Source organism: Myotis myotis, unplaced genomic scaffold (assembly GCF_014108235.1).
Source record: "Myotis myotis isolate mMyoMyo1 unplaced genomic scaffold, mMyoMyo1.p scaffold_m19_p_2, whole genome shotgun sequence".
NCBI lineage: Eukaryota > Metazoa > Chordata > Mammalia > Chiroptera > Vespertilionidae > Myotis > Myotis myotis.
In genome coordinates, this window is record NW_023416324.1 from 170362589 (window position 1) to 170388956 (window position 26368).

General features: G+C 38.8%; 1 protein-coding gene across 9 annotated transcripts in view; it reads right to left on the reverse strand.

The window, feature by feature from the left end:
- The window catches only part of LOC118675946 (LIM domain containing preferred translocation partner in lipoma), a 665496-nt gene that overhangs the window by 143656 nt on the left and 495472 nt on the right, over positions 1-26368 (reverse strand). For all 9 annotated transcript variants that reach the window (XM_036348973.1, XM_036348974.1, XM_036348968.1 and 6 more), the window contains one exon: positions 18915-19041. In XM_036348973.1, coding sequence (XP_036204866.1) covers positions 18915-19041 — 127 coding nt within the window. The remainder of the gene's footprint in view (positions 1-18914; positions 19042-26368) is intronic.

The window sequence follows — 26368 nt, forward strand, 5'->3', positions numbered from 1 at the left end:
CTGCAGCACTCATTAGCCCTTCTCCTGCTTAATTTTCTCTGTAGGATATGCCACCATCTGACATACTATATATAATTTAACTTATTTATGTGTTTGTATCTCCTTCTAGAATGTAAGCCAAATGACAGAGGCTTTTTGTCTCCTCCATTCAAGGCTGTTACACCAATGTCTGTAACTGTGACTGCACACAGTAGGTGCTCAATAAGCATTAATGAAGAGGACTAAATTGCTTCTTGATATGGAAGATCTCTGGGGACTGATGGCATGTCACTATTAAACTTCTGTTTTCTCACCTCACTTAATACCATCATCTACCCAAGACAAAAGCCCAAGAATGAGCCTCAAATAATCTCTCTTATTCTTGCTTAAATGTCCCAACATGATTATCTTGGGTTAGGCTCTAATAGGTACCCTTAAACTGATGCAAATGACACCCCAACTGACTTCCAGGGTCCCAAATCCTCTCCTGTTTAACTCCCCCAACCCCCCTTAATAATACCCAGAGTTATTTTTAATTAATATCTATCAGATCATGCTGTTACCTTGTTTAAATCCTTCATGGATCTTCAGGGCCTTCAAAATGGACTCCAAACTCTTTAATAGGAAACCAAAAGCCCCCTTGAACTAACCACTGATCATCCTTTTAGTCTCATTTCCTCTCTTATACACTATTTTCTAGTCATATTGCACATTTTGTAATTCTCTCCTGGTCTCTTTATACCCACTGAATTGTTTGTCTGAAATGCCCTCAAATTGATGCTTTACCTGGAAATTTCCATTAACATTTGGCCCCAACATCAGTTATATTTAAAAACCCCTGTTTCCCCAATTTGCCAATCATAGAAGCCATGCTAACTTCTTTCTTCCCATAGCACTCTTCACCTAACTGTGGGATACATTTGTCATATTAAAATTGAGTTATTTGTAAACACTGTCTCTACTATGTAGACTAATGTTTAATGGCAATGCCTAATGCTGTGCTTGGCCTTCAATAACTATTGAATAAAAAAGTGAAGGAAAAAACAGATGCCATATATTTTTTTAAACCTAGAAATCATTATCCTTCATGTAAAACATGTTTATAAATGAAATCAGATTCCAAACCCTTGCCAACAAACACAAAATTTAGAATTTTCCTAGTCTTACCTAAATAAATCTTGTGGCCTGTCTAGGGTATCTCTTTACTTCGCAAGTGATGGCAATGCTGAGGCCATTCCTTCCACAGGTCTCTTCTTATGTGATCTTCCAAAAAAATCCACCTTGGGCCTAATGTCTCAGTGAGAATGCTGCCATTACAGACAAAGTCGCAATGGCAACTGGATGCACACACCTGAGTTGTATTTCCTTGATCTGCCAGAGAAGAACCAGAAGCAACAGTATCTCCATGTGCCTGTGACCAGAGATGTAGAGGATGAGAGGTTCCAGGAAAGTAGGTATGTGGAGTAGACTGTTCCCAGGATTACTTTAGAAGCACAAGAAAAGTTTTCTTTAAAAACAGGGTGTCACAACAGCTACCTGAAGACACCACACATCCAAAATTAGGAGTGGGAACTAAGTCGAAGAAGCAGTTAATCAGTGTCTGGCTTCCTGAACCACCTTAGTGAAATAAAATGCCAAAATTCACAGATACACTGACACTCCTGCTGATGGCCTAAAATAGCATCAACTTCCGACTTAGCGAGCCAATTGCTAGCTATTGTATTTAACTCTTCTGCCTCAATAGGGTGATCTTATTTTCAAGATGAGTTCCCTTCTCCCTTTCTTATTTCCACTTTGGCACTGAGACAAGACTTTGCTTTTTCTAAGGCTCATTAGACTAGAAGATGCCACTGTGGATGGATTTATGAAAATTAAAAGTAACTATTTCTGTATGTAAAAGAAGACACTGGATTGGGAAAGGGGAAATTCTGGAGATTAGATATGCTAAAATCCCAAGAACTACTTCCCATTCAAGAGGAAACAGAGGAATAGAGATGTGTCTCTTAAATTTTGTTGTTAACAAAACGAGTATTGCATTCAGCTCTTGCCTTATATCACCTGGAGTGTCTCAGGTGGGCACCATTACCTTTGTAGGAGAGTCAAGAGAACATTCCTGAAGACATCTGGTGTAATGAAAACAGAGTGATGGTACACCTGGATTTCTACCTGCTGCCTGGTCAGTGATGGGACCCTTCAATTAGGGAGAACCTAATCAGATTTAAATAATTACCTAAGAGAAGCAGAGGAGAAATGAAATGGGATTTTGCAGAAGAGTAATAAGATAGGCACAGACTCTGTGGGTCCAATCTGCTGCCAGGCCTAGTTAGCTGATGGTCTGCAAGCTATAATCACAGGCACAGTATATGCTGGGGTTAAGAGCCAGGCTTTGGGTTTATATTGAACTTGAAATACTTACTAGACCCTGGGAAAATTATCTGAGTTATTTTCTTTGTTTAAATTCCTCATCTGTGAAAGAATAGTGCCTATTTCATAAGGTTATAGTCAAGAAATATGAATAACACATATAAAACTTATAGTACATGGTATGTGCTCCATAGATACAAATCTTATTTTATACAGAACCATTTGTGGAAATATTTAGGGTGAATTCAGACTAGAGAAAAGTCCTGGTGAAGTGCCATAGAGAGATCTAACACGTCTCCTAGCTCTGCTCCTCATTTTGCTCTTTGGGGAAGAGCTAGACAAGAAAGATATTTCTTCTCAGTGATCTTGCAATAAAATAGGGAGTATAGACATACAAACACATATTTATATGTATATCATAGAGTGTATATATACATATGTGTGTATGCATATATAGAGAAAAATAGAAACCATACAAGTTATGAATAAAATGTAACAAAAAAAATGAGAAATAATTCTGACTTAATTGCAGACTGTGTTCTAGGGTAGATTATAGTGCCTCTGTTGGTACAAAATACTTTTTTTCTTGTTTTAAGCTATATTTGCGAGTAAAGTAGATTATGCATCTGTATCTTGGACCCCAGCAGGACAACATCTTCACTTCATCATTCACATCAATAACCTGAATAAGTTAAATTCAAGGAAGCAGCAATTTCACCCTGGCCAGGGTTCTGTTGCTTTGCTGTCTTCCTACTCCCTACTGCCTGACCAAAGGACCCTAGAATCTGATGTCGTCCCAGCTTATTCAGACTCTGATTGGCCTCTATAGAGGTGACAGGTACATTTCTGAACAGTTTGGGCAATGATTGCATGATAGGTCTCAACCTCTCTATTGGAATGTTTTAACCAAGGGAAATAAAATGAGACAATTCCAGCAGACTACAGACAAAGAGAAAAAAACCAAACAGGTTTTCAACTACCTACAATTATCTGCCTAGTAGTAATGCATCCTTTGTTCTTCTGAAAAACACTCTATTCTGATGATGTAGACACTGAGAGTAAAGCTCTGTGGTAGTTGGTTTTCTTTAATTTTTGTCTTTGCATTTCAGATGAGAAAGTGGGATATGATTCATCCTGCACAATCTGAGTCATTTTTGTCTCTTTTCAATTAGTTCTCCTGCATCCCACATTAAAAAGCAAGAGTAGTTTGCTCAGCAAATGAGAACATTGTGGTATGTCTTTGTGTGTTGCTTTCTCACACACAATGGCTGAAAAACATTTTTTGTATTATCTAATGATATTATACAATAAGAAGAACATAATAAAATAAGTATCAATTCAAATAGAGGCAAGAACCAGAGGGGTTAGTTATTACAGCCTAATCATAAATGGCATAAATCAAATGAGATGCTGCTCTCGGAAGTGATACTAGCATCTCTTAAATTTTTTATCTATTAAGGTTTACGATGCATTTTAACATATATTTATTTAAATTAATTCTCACAATAAGTATATAAAATAAACAGGGATGGTAATTATCTTTTTAAATAGGTGAAATAATAGAAACTCAGGAAGATTAAGAGGTTATATATAATTGCTGGAAGTACAAGTAATTTAATTCAGAAAACCTAACTTCAGAATTTTGTTCTATCTCCTAATCTTTTCTTGGATAAACTGATTTCTCTGGCAACACGATAACTCTCATCTTAAAACTGGTAACCATAGCACATTGCAAATGTCAAATGTCACCGATGTAACACAAAGAAGATATAAGACTTACACTGGGATTTCTTGACTCCCAGTCCAGTGTTTGTGTCACTATGCTATGTAACAAAAGAAAAATTATTTATCTTTATGGTGGTGCTGTATTATCTCCACTAAAGGCCATTATCACATTAATGTTTACCAATATCAATATCACCATCTATGCCAAAGTTGATTTCAGAGAGGTAGGGAGAGGAAGAGAGAGATAGCAACATCAATGATGAGAGAGAATTATTCATTGGCTGCCTCCTGCACACCCCCTACTGGGGATCGAGCCCTCAACTGGGCGTGTGCCCTTGATCAGAATTTAACCCAGGACCCTTCAGTCCCCAGGCCAACACTCTACCCACTGAGCCAAACCGGCTAGAGCCTATTTTGTTTTTATTAACTGACACTTAAAACGCTATTTTAAATGCAAACCTTAAGAAATGAGGACCAGTACTGAACAGAGTATAAAGTGGTCTATGAAATAGAATCCTTGAGTTTCTTTCTCAGTTTTTCTGAGGCACTCTGAAGCAAGTACTGTTGTAATTCTGCATAAGGGAGTTGCTTTCCTATTCATCTACACTTTAAAGAGGAAATATATATATATATATATATATATATATATATATATATATATATGTATTTGAGGTAAGTAAATTAGGCCAAAGCATCCCAGTAGATCATGAAGTCTATTCCTGAGATGAGAGATGAGGTTTATGGAAAAGGGCTGGCCTAAGACATCACAGCAAGTCAGTGGGACAGGGTCAGGCCCAGAATCTGCTCTCTGAATGTTCCATACTTGGCTCTTTCCACCACTGCACTGCCTCTCATATAACATGACAATAGAAATTAGCTCACTGGGTAACCTTAAAGACATCACTTTGCTATTGTATGCATCAAATTGTCTTCTTGTTGACTTATATCCAAATATATCAATATTGTACATATTAAAGGGTTCATGGATGAGTATTTTTTAATTTAAATATAGTATTTAGTTTAATGTCTTTAGGGGGAAAGCAACAAGTGCTTTAACCTATACAATCAAAGTATGAATATTGTTGACATGGATGAAGATAAAGTAGGTTAAAATTAATTTATTTAAACATAAATGTTAGGCAAATGCAAGTATAGAGAGTTTACATATAGGGTAAAACTATGAAGGTGCCCTCTAATGACCAGAGAAAAGGAAGCTCTCAAACTAGAAGATTTCTGACTTTGCCATTATCCTAAGGCTGAATAGGAGAGAAAGAGAGAGGCAGCGGAGGTTAATGTTATCCATTACCACCTGCTTACTGCACCAACTTGGCCTCCCTCAACAAGTCACTCCTACTCAGTGTTTCTGTTCTTTCTTGCTGAATTTTAATAACTGATGCTCACTTCCAGATAGGAGTAGAGCTGGGTCCAGGACTCTCATATATTACAGGATTGATAGAGAAACAAATGAGGACAGAGATAAGAGCTGTGTAGTGCTGTAATAAATCTGGGGGACTTAAATGCAACATGACTGACAACAGATTCATACCTAGGAAGAAGATCAGGATGAGGTCATTAACAGGGACCTGTTTCTGGGACCTCCCAGTTAATTGGCATTGCATCTTCTCAGCTTGTTTTTGTTTAAGAGCACTCACTGTCTTCCTTGAAAATTTTAACCATGGCTAGCTGGTCTCTACTCCCCAGCTATGATGTCTTCACATGGACTCCTCTGGCATTTTATGTCCCACAGGTCAGCTGGTAATAGTGGCAAAAGCCCTTGAATCTAGATGAAAAAGAATGTCTTTTCCATCGCCAGTAATGAAATCTACTTTCCATTAAAACCCTTGGTGCGAGAGGATTTAACAAATGCTTTCTCTTCTAGGTCATGATGGTAACTCATTTCTATTATCTTCCATAGTATACACTACAATGATTGGTGTATAGTAGGCACTCAATAAATATTTGTAGATAAATGAACCCATTTAATTAAAAGAACAACAGATGTCTGCCAAGTAGAACTCCACAGATGTTCAAACAATGGCTTTGCTGACAGTTAATTAAATATGCCTTCTGACAATTCTAATGTCACTTCAAAGTCTGGAAGGAGATGATTATCTGAGTGTTTTAGAGAAAGTTATGGGGAAAGTGCTGGTGGGGGTGAAAAAAGGCGGTTTGGAGGGAAAAGGAGTTGAATTCACAGTTACCAATATTTGTATGTTTAAGATCAGAAAATGCTAATTAGTACGTGTAGGTTGCAGGTCTCAGTTCTCAGTATACAACCATAGATAACCTATGAACTAAGACTTTTTTTTTTTTTCCATACACAATGTGTACCCTACCAGCTCTTTCTCATCCAGAATGTCAAATTTGTTTTCACAGTTGTTAAAGGAATCTCTTCTCTACTTTTCATTCTTTGATAAAGAGAATGACGATCCCAATATAACCAATTAGTGGGTGTCTGCTATTTGTATTAAGACAGGATACACATCAATCCTGGGTGGTGTTTCTTTCACATCTTTGGAGAAACCTAGTGAACTTTCAGAACTGGTTGTTATGTAAAACACATTTAACCCTGGGGAAAGGATGTTTCTTTCAATGTGATTCCCTGCCCATCTGACCCAATTAGATTAGACCAGATGAAAATTGTAGTATTGGGAACCAATGACTACAAATGAACCTCAGACTGGGTGGGGGGGGGGGAGGAGAGGAAATGGGGTTTAGACCTTTAAAATAAAATCGTAACTATGTAACCAATCCATTGACCAATTTCAATCCTGATTTTCACAAAACATGCATGCAAAAGAGATCAAGTCCAAAGGTGTCTATCTAATTTTGATTGAAGTTCAATGAATATATCAAGCATGTTTTAATCTATATAGTTTTCAATACCTTTAAGTGATTAAAAAAAGGAATGAGAAATCAAAAAAGATATATGCACCCCTATGTTCATAGCAGCACAATTTATAATAGCTAAGATTTGGAAACAGCCTAAATACCCATCAGCAGATGAGTGGATTAAAAAACTGTGGTACATCTACATAATGGAATACTATGCTGCTGTAAAAAAAGAAGGAACTCCTACCATTCACAATAGCATAGATCGACATGGAGAGCATTAAGTTAACTGAAATAAGCAAGTTGGAGAAAGATAAATATCACATGATCTCACTCATTTGTGGAATATAATGAACAACATAAACTGATGAACAAAAATAGATCCAGAGGCAGAGAAACATTGAACAGAATGGCAAACCTCAGAGGGAAGGCAGGAAAGGGTTGGGGGAAGGGGTAAAGATCAACCAAAGTGCTTGTATGCATGCATATAAGCATAATCAATGGACACGGACACAAGGAGGGGTGAGGGCATGTGCTGGGGGGGGGGGGCAATGTAGAAAAAGGAGATATATGTAATACCTTAATAAAGAATTTAAGAAAAAGAAATGAGAAAGTCTAAGTTATAATTCATGATTCTGTCACTAATTAGTTCATGAACCTAGAAAACTTACTCATTTTCCATCTCTGAGAGGATTTTCTTAGTCTCTCAAACTTCCTCCAAATCAAATACTTTGTGATTCCATAAAATGCTACATAAATATCTGTTAAGTGAATGAAGTATTTTCCCTTTTTAGTTTACTATAACCCATGTTCTTACATGGAGAAGATGGAATATATGCTCACAACTTCACTTATATGTTCATTCATTAATTAAACAAATAACAAACACCTCCTATAAATCAGGCATTGTTCTAGAACCGAAGACAGAACAGTGAACTACAGAAAGTTATTGCCTTCAATAGGACTTATGTTTGAGTGAGGAAAACAGACAATAAATATTACAAGTAAGTAATTTAACAAGGATAAGAAAAATATATTGAGGATCTCTTTAGTTATTTTTTATTCTATATAATAAAAGCCTAAGCAACTGTTATGGTGAAACAACCAGAATGACTGGTCACTATGATGCGCACTGACCACCAGAGGGTAGACACTCAACACAGGAATGGCAGCGTTCCCACAGCGCATGAGAAGCCGGGCTCATGGCTGGCGAGCTCAGCGGTGGTGGCGGGAGCCTCTCCCACCTCTATGGCAGTGCTAAGGAGCAGCAAGCCAAGCAGTAAGGAGCAGTGAGAAGATAGGTGGTAAGGAGCAAAGGGTCCAGGACTGTGCGAGAGATGTCCAATTGCCAACTTAGGTCCACTCCCCATGGGGAATAGGCCTAAGCTGGCAGGTGGACATCTCAGAGGGGTCCCAGACTGCAAGAGGGTGCAGGCTGTGCTGAGGAACTCCACCTCCCCTGCGCCCCACACACAGTACATTAATTTCATGCACTGGGCCTCTGGCTTGAAAATAAAAGAATTCAGCACAGTATGTAAACATAATTCCTAAGAAGCTACTGATTTTATTTTACTCTTTTTTAAGGCAAAGTTTTTTTTTTGTCCAAGTTTGAATAAGGTGTATCCAGGTCTGGGTTCACCAAAATAGCTGGCCCTCACCTACTTTTTCACCTTTGTGAATAGCCCTGACATTCCTTCCTCCTAGTAGAGGGTAACTATCCTTTATTAGAGTGGAAGTTTGGCTATACAGTTCAAAACACTCCCAGCTATGTGACCTTGAATGAGTCATTTGGGCTTTAGTTTTTAGAAAAATGAAAGGTTGTTCTAGATAGTTTCTAAGATTAAATCTTCTTTATGGCATATTATAAATCTAGGTTTCCAAATCAATGCTTACAAACACCCTATATAGGCAAATTAATTAAAAATTAACATGTGCTAAGATGGAACACATTAAAATGTTTAGGATTATTCATTTAGTGCTATAAACATATATTTCCCTGAGCAAATGCTTTGCCAGAAATCACCACCACAAAAGGAAATATATCTAATGTGTCTCATTAACTAGAAAACATTCTATTCTCATGACCCACAGATATGTTAAACAAAGACCTGCAGAGAGACAAAACCAAGAAATCCATTTTCCCCCAAATCAATAGTCTTTTCTCTATACCACTCATTTTCTAATTTTACTTCTACTGTGGTTTGGGGGTTTTTAACTAATTAGGTCATTTTTCTGCGGGGGGAAAAAAAGACCCTTAAAGGCCTCCGATTCCATCTGTACTAGAGGAAGCTGCTCACCTGGATTCATTTCCTAGTTTGTAATTGACAGGAGCACTCTGGAAACCATTTTATTGACACAAAATAATAAAAATAATAAAATATAAATGACCTAGAACCTCTCAGCTGAGACCCTCTAAGCATTTATCAAAGCAATCACCTTGTCCCTTATACTGATGGAAAAGCTTCAGCACAGGCATGTCGACTGACCTTACAGTCCATGACCAATCCCGCAAGATGGTGCTAGGACAGTACAGTGGGTGGAAAGAGACCCAGATCTGGAGTCAGTAGGCCTGGGCCCCAGTGCAAGTCTGCTGTTTAGAAGACATATGCTTTGTTAGGGTGGTAGTGGCCTTGGAGCATAAGGAGTCTCTTAATCATTCAGATCCTCTGTGTCTTCATATACCAAATGGAAATAAACATACATACTGTGAATTTTGTGGGTCTGCTGTCTAGCTCCAATGATATAAAGAATATAAAAGTGCTTTACAAAGAATTATACAAATGTTAATTATAGTCATATAATAACACTCAAAATCTTGGAGCAGAACTGGAAATTACGTGCAAGAGACTGATTCCCAGGCAAGTTTAGTCATTTAAGACATTGAATATCACAATTGGGCTGTGCTTCCAAAACTGAATTTCACAGTCCATAAGATGATTGCATACTGATCATCACTTCCCCAACAAGGGGTTATCGAACTATGGCCTAGACCAGGGGTGGGCAAACTTTTTGACTCGAGGGCCACAATGGGTTCTTAAACTGGACTCAGAAGAAGGAGCTGCGGCCATGTTTCCCGACGTTGCCATGTTAACACTGCTGCTGGTGAAGGAGCGGAGGGGAAAGCAAGAGAACTCTAAGCTCTTTCGGCTTCGCGGTCCGGATAGAACAGCCGAACGGTGGATCCGGCCCGCGGGCCGTAGTTTGCCCACGGCTGGCCTAGACTCTTCTAAGAATTTGCTTCTGTCTGTTAAAGAAAAGTTAATTCCTTATACTGAATGGAAACTTCTCAGTGTCCCCTAGCTTGTCTTTGGTGCTAACTCTGAAAGCACAATCCATTCCTTTCTCACAGGGCAGTTCTCCAACAGCCAGGGTGCCAGGTTTTCTTTTCTCCATACCTTCAACTGTACTTCAAATGGTGCTTTTCACTCTTCTTAGCATCTCAGTGTAAGTCTTCTAGACATGCTCACTTATTGACTGGTCTTATTAATACAGAAAAGAAATGATTTATCATTCCTGTTGTTTGGGGCACTCAACTTCTTTTTCATGAATATTCATTGGATCTCCATTTGCTCACAATTGCAAAGATAAACAATACCAAATATGGTGAGTTGGTTTCTCAGTAAAGTAATCAGAGATGCCTTTCTTCTTTAAAGGCTTACCAATGACAAGCCGCTGCCACCTCCTATCTTCCACTTTCTGTCCAATTGTCCCCCAAGGCAGTAAAACTTCACTTGCCCTAGAACAAACTACTGGGTATATGCAAATTGTCCCAACATGTCTCACTGACAATACTCAGAGACAAACAAAAACATTATTAGGTAAATGCCAAGTTCTGTGAAGACAATTTACCTAGTGCTCCCTGAATTCTTCAAATAGCTCACTAAACAATTTTAAGACTCATACACTTCAGTTTTCTTTTTAAAAAAGGAATAAGACAACACGTTGTAAACAATGCCAAGATAATTACAGCTTTCTGCTTACAAATAAGTTGGTAGATATTTTCAGTTCATCCTCAGATATATTACACTATCCATTTCTGGAGTTACTGCATTCTAATAGCGCTGTCTTCAGTCTGAGGATCTGTACAGCCAGAACACCATTATTTTGGAGAGAATCATGTCATGGTCACAGACATAGACATGTGGAATCTCTCACATACAAACTGGTATTCTCTTTCAAAATGTAGGAAAGCACAAAACATAGAGGCTCTGGATATATCAATCAACATAGAAAACAGGTAAATGCAAAGAGATGTGTCAAGAATATCTAGATGATAAACTCAATCTTACTTTACATTTAACCCTCAAAACTATCTGAAAAGTATAAGTTCCAATGCTGGCAGCTAGCCCTGTAAGCCCCCCAATTTTCTAGCAATGATACCTTTCTCCCCCATTCATTTTGATAGCTAATTTAAAAATTCTCTCTCCTATGTCATGTTCTGAAATGTACCCTAACTTACAATAATTTATTGTTCATCATCCCTTGTTCTTCTTATGATTTATCCCTGGAATTAAGAGTGCCCTCTAGTATTAACATACTTTTCTAATTGTTCAGAGAAACAGGTGACCCCATGATGCGAGCACTTGAACCAAGGCATGCAGTTTTGCTGCAGATGATTTGGGCTGAAGACCTGCTTCCTGGCTAATTGAACTAGATGTGAGTTTACTCCTAGCTCAACCCTTCTGTTTCCTTTTTTCCTATTACAGGGTAGTGTTTTGAGACCCACTCAAGGACCCTAGTGTCAATGGGAAACTGTTACAGGCAAAACTTAAGCCAAAGTCAATGGAAAACGTTCAGAGCATGAGAGACTTTATCTCCCCTTCAAAGGTAAGAACTCACCCAACTACTGTATTATGGTTAATTCTTTGTGGCATTTACTTAATACTGTAGTGGAGGTCAAAATTTTTTACAAAGATGGAAGAGAAAGACTGTGGAAACACTAAAACTAGTACCTTTTCAGGAAAAAATCATTAAAAAATATACCCAGCTAAGACTTAGTTAAAGGTTCCTGCTTGTAATATTCTATGCAGAACTGACTTGAGAAAACAAGATGAACTGTAGTTATCAGTGATCTGCCTTCTCCCAAGGTCAAGAGCAGGGCTACAGTTTGCTGACATGGTTGCCTGGGAGCTATTAGGAGTGCTATCTTCCTAAAGTATACATCTGGGCATGGTAAAAGCCCATGCTTAGTGCGACATCAGTTAATTCAGGAGTTATAGATAGTTAAACTCTGATGTCAGTGAAATTGAAGTCCAGGCTACAAAACATATAGCCCTGGTCACAGGTGGTCTCTCATTTAAAGATCATGACTTCAGGAGGGAAAAGATGACATGAGGCAGGGATAACCAACTATGGACCAGCTGCAGGAACAACATATGCCATTCTGTAATGGTCATAAACCAGCGAGAACTTGAGATTTAAAAAAAAACAACAAAAAACAAAAACAAAAAAATACCAAAAACAAAGTCTTAATCCTGACACATGTTAGCTAAGTGACCATGAAAACTCACAGAGCCACTCTGAATCTCTGTTACTTCATGTGAAGAATGAAGACATTGTCACCAGGTCAGTCAATCAGACCACAGTTGTGATTAAGCTTTGTAAACTCGTAGAGCTTTAGATATATGTAAGCTTTTGTCATCACCACCATAATAGTTATCATCTCACCATAATATAAAAGTTACGTGGCCTATAGAGTATTAAAAAAATACACAAGAAGGTAATTTCAAAGACCCACAATAGTCATTAAAGTAATCAAGTTTAAAAGGTACAGAAATATGACTCTACCTACTTCTGCAATAATTCATAAATGAATTATCTTAGAAAGGAGTCTAAGATAATTCATTTATGACAGGCTTCAACACATTTTGGGGATAAATAAGATGCCCCATATAGCTATGTAGTAACAGCATCTTTAACTGTTTTAATGTGAAGTTCATTTTACTCTATCTATCTATCTATCATCTATCTATCTATCTATCTATCTATCTATCTATCTATCTACCTATCTATCATCTTGAGTGTTTCAAAGTTGTTTCAGACATCATGACATTGCACCCTAAAACCTTGAACATGTTGCTCCTAAAAATAAGGATATTGTCCTATCTAATCACAATGTCATTACCATAGTCAAGACATTAACATGAACGTATTGTCTCACATAAAGTTCATATTCAAATTTCTCTAACCTTGGCCCAAACAATTATAGTTTTCTTTTTAAATCTAGATTCCAATCAAAACTCATGTCTTGCATTGGTATGGCATGTTGCTTTAATTTCTTTTAACCTAGCATAGTCTCCTCTAACATTGACTTTTTTTCAAGAATTTAGGAAAATTGCCTTAAAGAATGTTATAACAACTGGATTTGTATATTTCCTAAAGGTTGGATTCAAGTTAAATACTTTAGCAAAACTATTACATAGGTATGTTGTATACTTCCTACTATATCATATCAACTGGCACCTGTCAATTTGTCCTAGTATCAGTGATGCTAAATTTCATCATTTGAATTAAGAAGGTTTGCTCCAGACCTCTACATTGTAAAGGTATCTTCTTTGTATATAAGCTACCTGGGAGTTGATATCCCTCACTTAAATTAAAAAAAATGGGGTGGGGCTTCATTGAAACAAAGCAACGTGACCACAGGAGAACCTACTCCATTCACCCATTTACTTTTATTTTGTTTCCCTTCTCTCCCAGGTGCAGCCTGTAATCTAGTAGAAGTTTTTTGACAAGGAAGCACTTAATGACTGCAAATCAACTTTAGTGTCAATGAAAATTTCAGCATTAAATAGGCAAACTGGCTGAAAAAGAAAGTAGGTGATGGGGTTAGGTGGGTTAGTTCTTTTAGGGTGGTACTTGGCAATGTTATTTCTAGCCCAGAATGGAACTTAGGTAAAATTCAGATAGAGGGCAAGAGAGGACTCTTATAAATCTCTCTTGTGTCAGGCCCTTCTACAGACACACTGATATATAGCCATCCTTCCCTCATCTCCAGGCAGACTTATGGACTTTGTCTACTCTCACATAGGCCAGGCAGACCCAACAAAGTGCTGATAATCTGCACTGACATCTTTGCCTTTCTCCTGTCCTTCCCAGGAACTCATGAACCAAGTGAGGGCAGAAATTCTCTTTGCATCTAGATGTCCCTGACAGCCAGCACATCTGCGGGCATGGAAAATTTCTCAGGAAATGTTTAATGTTTAGAGTGGAATAGTAAATGATAGTTTCGTTAACTCATCCTTTGCTTTCTGCTTTTAAGAGGTAGAGCTGACATTCAAATCAAGACATTCTGGCTTTGGAACCCACATTCTTAACCACTATTGACAGAACAGTTCCCACAGCATTTGACCTCAATGTGCAAAGGTTCATTATGTAAGATAAAATCACTAGCCTTTACTCAGGCATTAAAACTACTCTCCACAGTATGGAGGTTTTGCAATTTTTTTTTTTTTTTTTTTTAAACAGAACTACTTTATGACAGAGCAATTCCGATTCTGGGTATATATCCAAGAAAATCTAAAACACTAATTTGGAAGAACATATGCTCTCTTATGTTCATTGCACATTATTTACAATAGATAAGATATGGAAGCAACCCAAGTGCCCGTCAATAGACAAGTACACAAAGAAGATGTGGTACATATATAAATTGCAATATTACTTGGCCATAAAAAAGTATGAAAGCTTACCATTTTCCACAACATGGATAGACATAAATGGTATTATACTAAGTGAAATAAGTCAGACAGTAAAAGACAAGTACTATATAATTTTACTTAGATGTGGAATCTAAAGAACAAAATCAACAAACAAAACAGAAATAGACTCATAGATACAGTGAACAAACTGAGGGTTTCTAGATGAAAGAGGGGTTGTAGGGTAGGTGAAAAAGTGAAGAGATTATGAAGTACAAATTGGTAGTTACAAAATAGTCAAAGGGATGTAAAGTACAGCATAGGGGATATAGTCTATAATATTATAATAACTATGTATGGTGCCAGGTGTTAGAATTATAGAGGGGATAACTTTGTAAATTATATAATTGTCTAACTACTATGATATACACCTCAAACTAATATAAAATAATACTGAATGTCAACTGTAATTAAAAAATTAAATTATAAACACAAAATAATAAAAGTCCTCTCTGTATTGCTCTCAACTTATTTCTCCAATCTTATTTCCCAATATTTATTCCTTCCAACATAGGTGATTCTCTTCACTGGTTTTAAACCCTTCATGTTAAAAATTCCCATAATCAGAAATGACCTCATTTCTATAATGTTATCCCACTTGCAAATCTCTATTAGCATACTTTTAAAGACTTGATTCAAAGGCTAACTACTCCACAAAAGCTTTTCCATTCTTGCCTCAGGATGTCCTTTCTTTTTTCTGAATTCTCAAAGAACTTTGAACTCACTTGTCACTTTTTATCTTGAATTATGATTAAACACCATAACTCTGTGCCCATCCCCTTTTAGACTATAAGCACCTTTAAAGTAAGACTCATGTTTGCCTGTCTCCATATGTCTCTAACATCTAGAAGGATAACTTGCATCTAATAGGTACTTAATGTATGTTTTCCACATAAAGCAAACTTTCCTTGAATAATACTGGCCTCAAGTCGTATTTTGTTCATTCTATCTACTTAAAAGAGAATATCCTCTGTTATTTTCCATCTGTCCAAAGCTGATATTCTCCATGAAACCTTTCTAAATTTCTATCCTAAACCTTTGGAGGTGCCAATATGGTCAAAACCTGAATTGTGGTGATGGCAGTGAAAATGAATACGTAGGTCCAAACCCACCAAATTGCATACATTAAGCATGTGCAGTTTTTTGGTATACCTCAAGAAAGCTGGGGGAAAATCTTTTAGAAATAACAAAATGTATAGACCTGGAGCCTGGATTCTAATCCAGTCACAAAACTGACTAGTTGTTGATATGGGTAGATTACTTAATATTCCTGTGTCTCAATTTCCTAATATGGAAATAGTAATAGCATTTATTTTACAGGGTTATATTTTTTCAATATGGGTTAAATGAGTTAATACATATAAAGTACATAAAATAGTATTGCCATATCATAAACACTCAATAAAAGTTCATCATCATTCCACATTTTTATCATAGTTTATAAAGATCATTTGGTAATGATTATTTACCAATGCATGACATATGTTCTGTTTTTTATAGGAACCTAAATTTAAATCAAGTATTAATTAATTTTAAGGGGCATATCTTGTTTTCTTAAACTATGGGATAACTTGATTATTGAGCATATTTTACATTCAAAGAACATGGCTAAGTGCTTTCTATAAATATTTCATTCAATGTGATAACAGTATAAGCTAACTACTATTTCCATATTAAAGATAAAGCAAAACAAAAACAAATATTTAGAGAGATTAATAAGTTTTGAAGTTGTCTAAGCTAGTAAGTAGTAGAGCTAGGATAGTCTTGAACGTAAATATAATAGTTAATTTATATGTTTCCCAAAGTGATATATATATATATATATATGTGTGTGTATATATATATATATATATATATATATATATACACACACACACACACACACATATATATATATTCATTAACATATTTTTCCTTATGGCTAGGTAGTTTTTGCTATGATATTTGAAGCATATATATTTGGTATTATTATTTTTCATTTTTAATATACTTCAATACAGAGAACATACTTTTCACTTTTAACATGCTTTCTTAAAAAGTTTATCTTATTTCAATATATATCCTTCTTTCACATCAATGACAAGAACATAACATACTTACAGTATATTTTAAAATAAGTAGAGACTTTTTTTTACTGTTTTCCATGCCTTTGTGTTAACCTATATCAACTTATATTTAGCTTTTAGCTATGTTACATTTATTTGGGTTGATGCTGTTTCCATATTATCTTACTAGTATTGAAAGAAATGCCAGACCTTTTCCACTTTGATTTATCAAAGTGGAAAATGGGGCTCAGATGGATGAGGAACATGAGAATATTTGTTAGTCAGCGAGGGGAAGAGAGGGACAGAACCTAAATTCTAAGTCAGCCGTGGGCAAACTACGGCCCATTTGAAATGAATAAAACTATTGAAATAAAAGACCGTACCCTTTTATGTAATGATGTTTACTTTGAATTTATATTAGTTCACACAAACACTCCATCCATGCTTTTGTTCCGGCCTTCTGGTCCAGTTTAAGAACCCATTGTGGCCCTGGAGTCAAAAAGTTTGCCCACCCCTGTACGTTCTCACTATTGTGCTTTTAGCTAAGCTATGCTATCTTCTGATTACAAATAAATGTCATGATTTTCACATCCTAACCCAGTCCACCTACCATGTGGTTTTGAACTGGTGTTTTCTGTTTATTTTTTAATACATAGTCCCCAATAAGAAGGAAATGGGAAGACATGCAAATTGGAAAAACTTGAAGAAGTACAAATTGCCCTGTGCATAGTGCAATTTCCCACCTCGGTGCCTTCCCAATGCCCCCAAATGTCTTTTCTCCATATGTAATTAAAGCAGCACTATTGAACCCTAACAAGTTTGGCTCAGTGGATAGAGCGTCAGCCTGCAGACTCAGGGGTCCCAGGTTCGATTCCAGTCAAGGGCATGTATCTTGGTTGTGGCACATCCCCAATAGGGAGTGTGCAGGAGGTAGATGATCAATGTTTCTCTCTCATCAATGTTTCTAATTCTCTATCCTTCTCCTTTCCTCTCTGTAAAAAATCAATAAAATATATTTTTAAAAAAAGCAGCACTACTGAAAATGAGGTCAACGGGTGGGTGTCTGACTAAGGAATGTTTGTCACCCTGTGATGAGACAAATATAGAGAGTATTTAGAAAAAATTACAGCAATTTAATAGAGTAATTTATCCTTGTTAAGTTTGATAATGGTAAAACGTGGGTCTTCCATTTTGTATTTTTTTAAATTTCATTTTCTTAGTAACTAATTTTAATTATACTCTATAAAAATACTGATCTCCAACAGACTGGGCAGGAGTCTTTCATAACAAAAAAACCTGAGAGGTATGCTTTAGGGTCCAGGTTCAAGTGCCACCAATTCTTCCATAAAGCATTCCTGAAGAACAGAGCTTTTTTTTTTTATTATTTTAATATATTTTATTGATTTTTTACAGAGAGGAAGGGAGAGGGATAGAGAGTTAGAAACATCAATGAGAGAGAAACATCGACCAGCTGCCTCCTGCACACCCACCGGGGATGTGCCCGCAACCAAGGTACATGCCCTTGACCGGAATAGAACCTGGGACCTTTCAGTCCGCAGGCCGACGCTCTATCCACTGAGCCAAACCGGTCAGGGCAATGAATAGAACTTTTAAATTTTTATAACATTTGACCTAAGCAAGCATCTCTCATGCCTCTTAATAATTTTAGCTACATTAGTAATTATTTGTGCTTTTCTTATCTCTTCTGAATAACTACAACCTCTTGGAAGACAAGTTATGTATCCATAACACCTCATAATTGGCATGTAATTCATAAATTCACATTAAATGAATGGACAGATGGATTAATTGTTCATAATTATTCACAGGCTTAGACAGGGGAGAAGTTAAAAAATATATAAAGGGAGCATCCTTTCCTTGAAATTGGATAGGGAAAGGATTGAGAGCACAGAGTTTAGATACTGCGCAATTCCACATTTTGTATATTAATATTTAGACCTGAATACACACAAAAGCCCTATTTCTGCATAATAAAAAGCTAATAAATGATCAAAAATTAAGTTTTAAATCAAATGTATCTCACGAAACTCTGAAGTACCCCTGAGATTTTAGGACAAGCCAAACAGGTATCACATTATGGCAGTCTCTCACAAAGCAACTTCCAGAACACTCAGATGTGTGCACATGGATACCGACTCCAATGGATGCAGACTCTAGTCCTTTACCACTGGAGCTGATAATACTCCTACTTACTAATTAAGGAAAATAGGACAGGACATTTACTTCAGAAGTCAGCTCTGGGACCACTCACCAAAGTATTCGTCGGCAGGTGGATTTTCCATGTCATACAGCATCTTCTTGGTCAGGTGCTCTAGTTCATCTTCAGGGCGGAATGAGGGTGGACTAGCTGGAGGCCCCTTTGATCCCATTTGCCCACTCTGTAAAGCAGAAAACACAAAGTCCTTTAAATGCAATTTAGACATCAACAAAGACAATCCAATCGTGTTCGCACTGTAAAGGAAAGAGCATTGGACACGGCTATTAGGAGACCTGGGTTTTATACCTGGTTTTATCAGTAGTTTTGTGTCTCACCTTGGACACAGCACTTGATTCACATGCATCGTCTATCAGGCTTTAGAAATCCATGTGTACAACACACGCTACTTCATTTAACAATTGCAAGAAGTCACTATGTATCAGTTGTATATTTATCAAAATGATAACTACATAGAGCCTCCCTCTTATGGAGCTTATAGTGAAATAAAATGAGAGACAAAAGCACATCAAAAATGAAAGATAAAGCAACTGTAGAAAGTGCACCATCAGGGTACAAATGCCACCTCTCATATAGCCTGAGAGGAAGAATTCCAGAGCAGAGGTGGCGACACAGACTAGGACATACTCAGCTAAAAGAGGTTCCTCACATTAAAGTGGCATAAGGAGCTCCTGGCACTTGTGTATTTCTGGAATATTTATAATGTTTGAGATAGAAAATGAAACACATCTATTGAATACAGGGGTCCAGAAGGTGAAGGGGCTTGTGTTCCAGTCAAGGAGTTTGAATAATGTTTTTCTTACCAGCACTACAACTAGCTAGATATCAAACGGAGAAGTTAAATCAGTAGCATTGACACTGGGCTGGTGTTTTAATCAGTGGGTGAGCCAGGATTCTAGCAATGCAATGGAATCAAGAGCCATATGAAAGACACTTCAGGTGACCAAGAGTCCAAAGTAAGTGAAGAAAGAAGAAAGACCAGATGTCAGATGTAAATTGCTTTGTGCTGTGTAAGTAAGAGGGCATGTGTTATATTTTCCTTTGCTATATGATGACTTGGACCATTTCCAATATCACACTCCAACATCTTGAATCAAAGTGTTAAAAATAGAAAGACTATTACAGAAGATTTAGAAATGATGATGATGATGTCCACTATGGCTATTGGGCAGAGATGAGAGCAGGGATGTTCTTCCTTTATGTTTACAGATTCTTAAAATGGTTGGCCAAGAGTTTCTCCTGTCCTGAATAGTTTATAAGAATTAGTTCAACAAAACTTGCATGTTCATTCCCCAGTTATCTTCACTGTACTGAAAGATGTACTGATGTGAAAATCCAGTAAAGTACAAATCCATGTACTAATGCTTTATTCTTACCACCAACATTTATTGCAACAACTCCAAGATGGATATTAATTATTTGTGTGATATCTAAGCTATAAAATGCTTTCTAAACATATGTAAAATTGTTAATTGTTACCTATTTGGCCTTTCTTCTTCCATTATTTATCATCCATGTTTTAGGTTTTAAAAAATGTACAGAAAGTTGGAGTGCAGACATGCAAAAGGCTGAAAATGCCAATAATTTTTTACGTTTGTCTCTATCCTTACACCTGGAGTTTTATTTCACTGTTGGACAATTTGGATTGGGGATTCAAAGCAGTGAATAAACTATGACATGGGGCAAGTGACAGAGACTAAAACGAAAGCTACCTGCCAGCATCTGAAGAATCATTACCTCAATTTACTCATTGTGAGGTAAGAAAATTCATACTCAAAAAATTTAGGGTAGGACTAATTATAATAAAGTCAGGACAAGAGCCCATCTTAGAATCACTCATTTATTCAATAGACAATAAATGTTAAACTTAGGGCCTCCTCTACAATGCAAATAATGCCTGCTCAATATAATTGGTGTGAGAATTAAAGGAACTAATATTAATGGTGCTGGCTATTCTAATCTAAATCAACAACTATTAAAGAAAATTTGATAATTCTTGCTTCCTGGTTTAGGGTGGACCCTCAGGGCATAGATACATTTCATCATTGTTTGAGTCTATTATCTGCTTCCCTTTAACCTAAATAAAGGCAGCAAGAATGTCTGTCCTCTATACATCTAAGCAATTCAGATTCTACCCTTAGCACTTAAATTTCAAGTACAGCTCCAATTTCAGAGTACTTAACTTGTCAGCTTTTCACAGATTTTAAGAAAAATCTATCATTTATTTTATTTATATAATTAAAACCTCCTTCCTATTTGCTTGTGATACTGTTTCTGAAATAACACATTTGGAAAGACTGTTTTCTTTGAGATTCTAATCTCATAAAATGCTGATCTTGGATTGCTGGTATTTCTTACTAGGAAATCGAAGTAGAAGAGTGAATAGTATCAGCAGTCTATTCATTGTGGCATAATAATAATTCCTCATATTGTGTGCCCCTTTTCAAGATGCCTGCCTTCATACACATGGTATCTCAAGTGTTTATACAACAGCCCCATGTGATCTGTGGTCCCATTTTATGGATGAAAGAGTTGAGGCTCAGAGAAGATAAGTGATCAACCCTGTGAGAAGTAACACCACTGAAAAACAGTAAGCCCTGACTGAAACCAGATGTGCTGAGTTTGTGTGTTTCTGCTGCACTGTGATGCCACTCGCTGTTCCCATTATCTTCCTCTCCAGGCTCTTCTAACTTTATTATTCTGTAATAACTTGGATTTTTACCTACTGACTCAATTAAGCAAAGATATTTTCAGAGTGGAAGTTTACTGCTAAATAGTGAAACAATAGCACTTCAAAACAAATATAAACAAAGCCTCTAGCCTTTTCTAAGAAAAAGACAGTCTTATAAGTATCAACATTAATCACTATTATGTGTGTTCTTTGAAATGCCTAAAGGTGAAATACATTACATGACCCACAGATGAGAGTTATCGAGAAAGAGATTTTAGAGGACTCCTTTAAAATTCCTTTAACACCTTTTCTAAGAAACTGTAAAGTGCTAAGCACTATCATTATAAAGTCAAATTATTCAGGATTCCTGCTTCTGACAACTCACAGTTTAATAAGAAAGAGACATAAAAAAGGAAAGAGAAAAAGACATGATAATAGGTAGTTACAATAAAGTGCAAATACTAAAACACTGGTATGAATTCAGTGTTCTGAGATGGGAGGAAACTACCAAAAAGCAGAAGTCCTCTTAATTTGATCTTGAAGGATAAATTGGATTTCACCAGATATTAGGTAGGAAGGAAGGAAAGAAGAAAGGAAGGAAGGAAGGAAGGAAGGAAGGAAGGAAGGAAGGAAGGAAGGAAGGAAGGAAGGAAGGAAGGAAGGAAGGATATAAGCAAACATCTCAAACACCAAGGCATTGGAATGATACCTTAAAAATGCTCCAGACACCATGGTATTTATGAGTAATTTAATGGCTAATGTGCTCACCAAAGTCTGTTGCCTCTTCTTTCTGTGCACACAGCTAGACTACATTAGTGACAGCTGTATGAGGTGCAAGAAGGAAGGTGCTGACCCTGTGGGGAGATACCAGCCACTGACCAGAGTGGCCTGTCTTAAACTGTTACAGAAAGGAGACAGGACAGAAATATGTTCAAAGATTAATTGCTTAAAGTGATGGGACAGTGGTTTACATCCTATTTATGTTTTTCTATGTTGTTCTTCTTCTACAGTGAAGCTCTTATAGGAAAAGGGTCACAATCTGCAACTGGTTCTTCTCTTCCTAGGGGCCCAGCTGATTATCATTCCAGGGAGGACTTAATATGAATATTGCAGCTAATTCTGGATCTAGGTAAAAGTAACGGGTTAGAATGTGCAAAAGTGAGGACTGTTTCTGCGAGCAAAACACACATGGGCAGTGCTGCTGGTTGTCAGTGCTGCTCAGCTAGAAGCCGGGTTCATGGCTGGCCAGTGCAACAGTGGTGGCGGGAGCCTCTCTCACCTCCATGGCAGTCGGACATTCCCCGGGGGTCCTGGACTGCGAGAGGGAGCAGACCAGGCTGAGGAACCCCAACTCCCCCAGGGCACCAGGCCTCTACTCCTATATAATAAAAGAGAAACATGCAAATTAACCATCACTCCATAACTCCGTCTCTCCGCTACACCCACCAGCCAATCAGAGCGACTATGCAAATTAACCCAACAAAGATGGTGGTTAATTTGCATACACAGGTGCGAAGCAAAGATTGGTGAATGAAGATGAAGGAAGATGAATGAAGATGGTGGCGGCCACGGAGTTGGAGTGAGCAAGAAGGTTGGGTTGCTCCTGGTGACGGAGGAAGCCAAGCTTCCCACCGGCCCTGGACTCCACTCAAGGAGCTGGAAAAAAAAAAAAAGGGAGGGACTGGGAGCAGCCGGAGCAGAGAAGCCAAGCCTTGCTGCTGCGGCCGGACCAAAGGCCTGGGTCCCGGGTGCCGGAGGAAAACCGGTGCCGGCAGCCAGGGGAAGGAAGGCCTATTGAGTGAATCTTTGTGCAACAGGCCACTAATCTACACTAATAAAAGAGAAACATGTTAATTGGTGTACGACCGCTACCCTTTTCACTGGCTAATCAGCAAGATATGCAAATTAACTGTCAGCCAAGATGGCGGCCGGCAGCCAGGCAGCTTGAAACTAACATGAGGCTTGGTTGCCTCAGTGACGGAGGAAACCAACGTTCCCGCCTGAGGCTGCAGACTTCTGAGCGGGCAGTTTAAGAAACTCTGTAACAAATACCACCCGGCTTCAGCCAGCAGGATGGCAACATTGTAAGCAAAGGCCAGAAACCTAAGAGCTGGAGCCAAGCCTCAAAGCTAAAGCTGGCCCAGAATAAAAAAAGAAAAAAAGAAAAAAAGGAGCGGTTGGGAGCTTCAGTCACCCCCAGCCTGAAAACAGCCCTCAGCCCCTCACCCAGACTGGGCAAGCACCCCAGTGGGGGCCCCCACCCTGATCCAAGACACCCTTCAGGGCAAACCAGCCGGCACCCACCCATGCACCAGGCCTCTACCCTATATAGTAAAAGGGTAATATGCCTCTCGGCACCGGGATCAGCGTTATGGGGGCAGCGCCCAAACCCCCTGATCGCCCTGCGGCTCTGTGTGTGACAGGGGGCAGGGCCACACCTCCCTATCCACCCTGCTCTGTTTGTGACAGGGGAAGGCACCCCAACCCCCTGATCAGTCCTGCTCTGTGCCTGATAGGGGGGAGCTCCCCAACCCCCCCCCCCCCTCCATGGGCCCTGCTCTGTGTGTGATGGGGTAGAGCCATAACCTCCCCATCGGCCCTGCCCTGAGTGTGACAGTGGCGGTGCCCCAACCCCCTGATTGGCCCTGCTCTGTGGGTGATAGAGGGCGGCGCCCCACCCCCTGATTGGCCCTGCTCTGTGGGTGATAGAGGGCGGCGCCCCACCCCCTGATTGGCCCTGCTCTGTGGGTGACAGGGTACAGAGCCCCAACCCCCCTGATGGGCCCTGCTCTATGAGTGACAGGGGGCAGTGCCCCAACCCCCTGATCGACCCTGCTCTGTGAGTGACAGGGGGTGGCGCCACAACCTCCCCATCGACCCTGCCTTGAGTGTGACAGGGGGCGGTGCCCCAACCCCCCAATCAGCCCTACCCTGAGCATGACTGAGGGTGGCATCACAACCTCCCAATCTCCCTGCTCTGTGCATGACAGGGGGCGGCGCCCCAACTCCCCAATCAGCCCTGCTCTGAGCCCGACCAGGGGCTGCACCTAGGGATTGGGCCTGCCCTCTGCCACCCAGGAGCAGGCCTAAGCCAGCAGGTCGTTATCTCCCGAGGGGTCCCATTCTGTGAGAGGGCACAGGCCAGGCTGAGGGACCCTCCCTCCCCCCCGAGTGCACAAATTTTTGTGCACCGGGCCTCTAGTATTTATATAAAACTTCATGGTATTCTTACATAGAACAAGTACACAGACCCATTTATCTCTCTAATCTTAGCTTTGCCTTCAAATTGTCCTATAATTCTGATCTATTCCCCAAACCTTATTATCTTTATACGCAAAATGATGTTTGAAAAGATTCCTTTGATTCTATTCTATCATACTTTTATGTCCATAATATGCAGGAAACATATCATTATAGATTTTTATAGTGAAATCACAGATACTAATATCACGGCCACTTTATAATCTATAAAAAGTCACACTGAGTAAGTGGAAACCTCATTATTAAGAGATTTCCATTTACAAGAGGACTTGAATCACTTGTCAGCATCCTGCGAAACAACCTAGAACTTCATTCAGCATTCTGAATCTGAGTAAGTAGCTGGCAGGTCACAGGTTTCTTCAGCCTACTGAACTTTCACTACATGCAGGGGATGAGATCAAGAACATCCAAGGGTGAACTACTTTCTCCTACCACCACGCTCTTTGGGTGGAGAAAGAAGAATTCCACTGCCCCAACTAGAGAGAAAAGGGAGCATGGTAGATAGCCAGCTAATGTGCAAACAGGGAACACCCCCGGGAGAACACTCACTGCCTTAAGTCTTTGTTATCAACAATGTAACTATCCTATATAATAAAAGGCAAATTGACAGAATGGCAGTCCAACCTGTCTCTAAGACATGCACTGACTACCAGGGAGCAGAAGCTCAATGCAGAAGCTCAATGGTGGTCAAGGCTCTCCCACAGGGGGAACGTTGCTCAGCCAGAAGCCAGGCTCATGTCTGGCGAGTGCAGCAGCGATGGCAGGAACCTCTTCCACCTCCGCAGCAGCGCTAAGGATGTCCGATTAATGGCTTAGGCCTGCTCCCTATAGGGCTCCTGGACTGTAAGAGGGCACAGGCTGGGCTGAGGGACCCCCTCCCCTGAGTGCACGAATTTTGTGCATCAGCCCTCTAGCTTTAATATATGTGGTAACGAGCCATCTTATAAAATGGCTCCCCAAAAGCTCTTGTGAGACTCTGATATTGACCTCAGGGTGAGTCATTTTCACTGGTAAGTCCTTACCTGCTATTGATTTCCTCATTACATAGTGCTGGATAACTTGAACTTACTGCAAATCTGAACCTCGTCAGAAAAGCACAGCCCAGGCAGATAAAATACCTAAAAAAGGTGGCCAAGATATTCAGAAACATTACATGATAATGAATACTCTATCTCTTCGGGTCCCAGAGCTGCTCATTTTTCTTGTCCATTTGTAATGATGTACAAGAGATTCCTCTTTTGGATGGAAATAACTTCAATTATGTGTTCTTGAAAAAAGAAATATGAAAATTATCTTCTTTCAAAAGGTAGAATTAGCCCCATTTTGGAGCTGAAAGCCTGCCAGAAAAAATATATTTCTGATATTTTCACTCCCCCCACCTCCTATTTAACTGTGTCAAGTTTGCAGTTTGCAATTTCCTGAGGTTTCTTCTACTTTGTCTCACTGAATTATCCCACTCTCTCCTCAATGTCTCACTGTCTAATGGAAGGAGCACCTCCTCTGACCAAGGGGAGAAAGTTTGCTGGACATCCTTTCTGCTCCAGGTAAACAGAAGTGG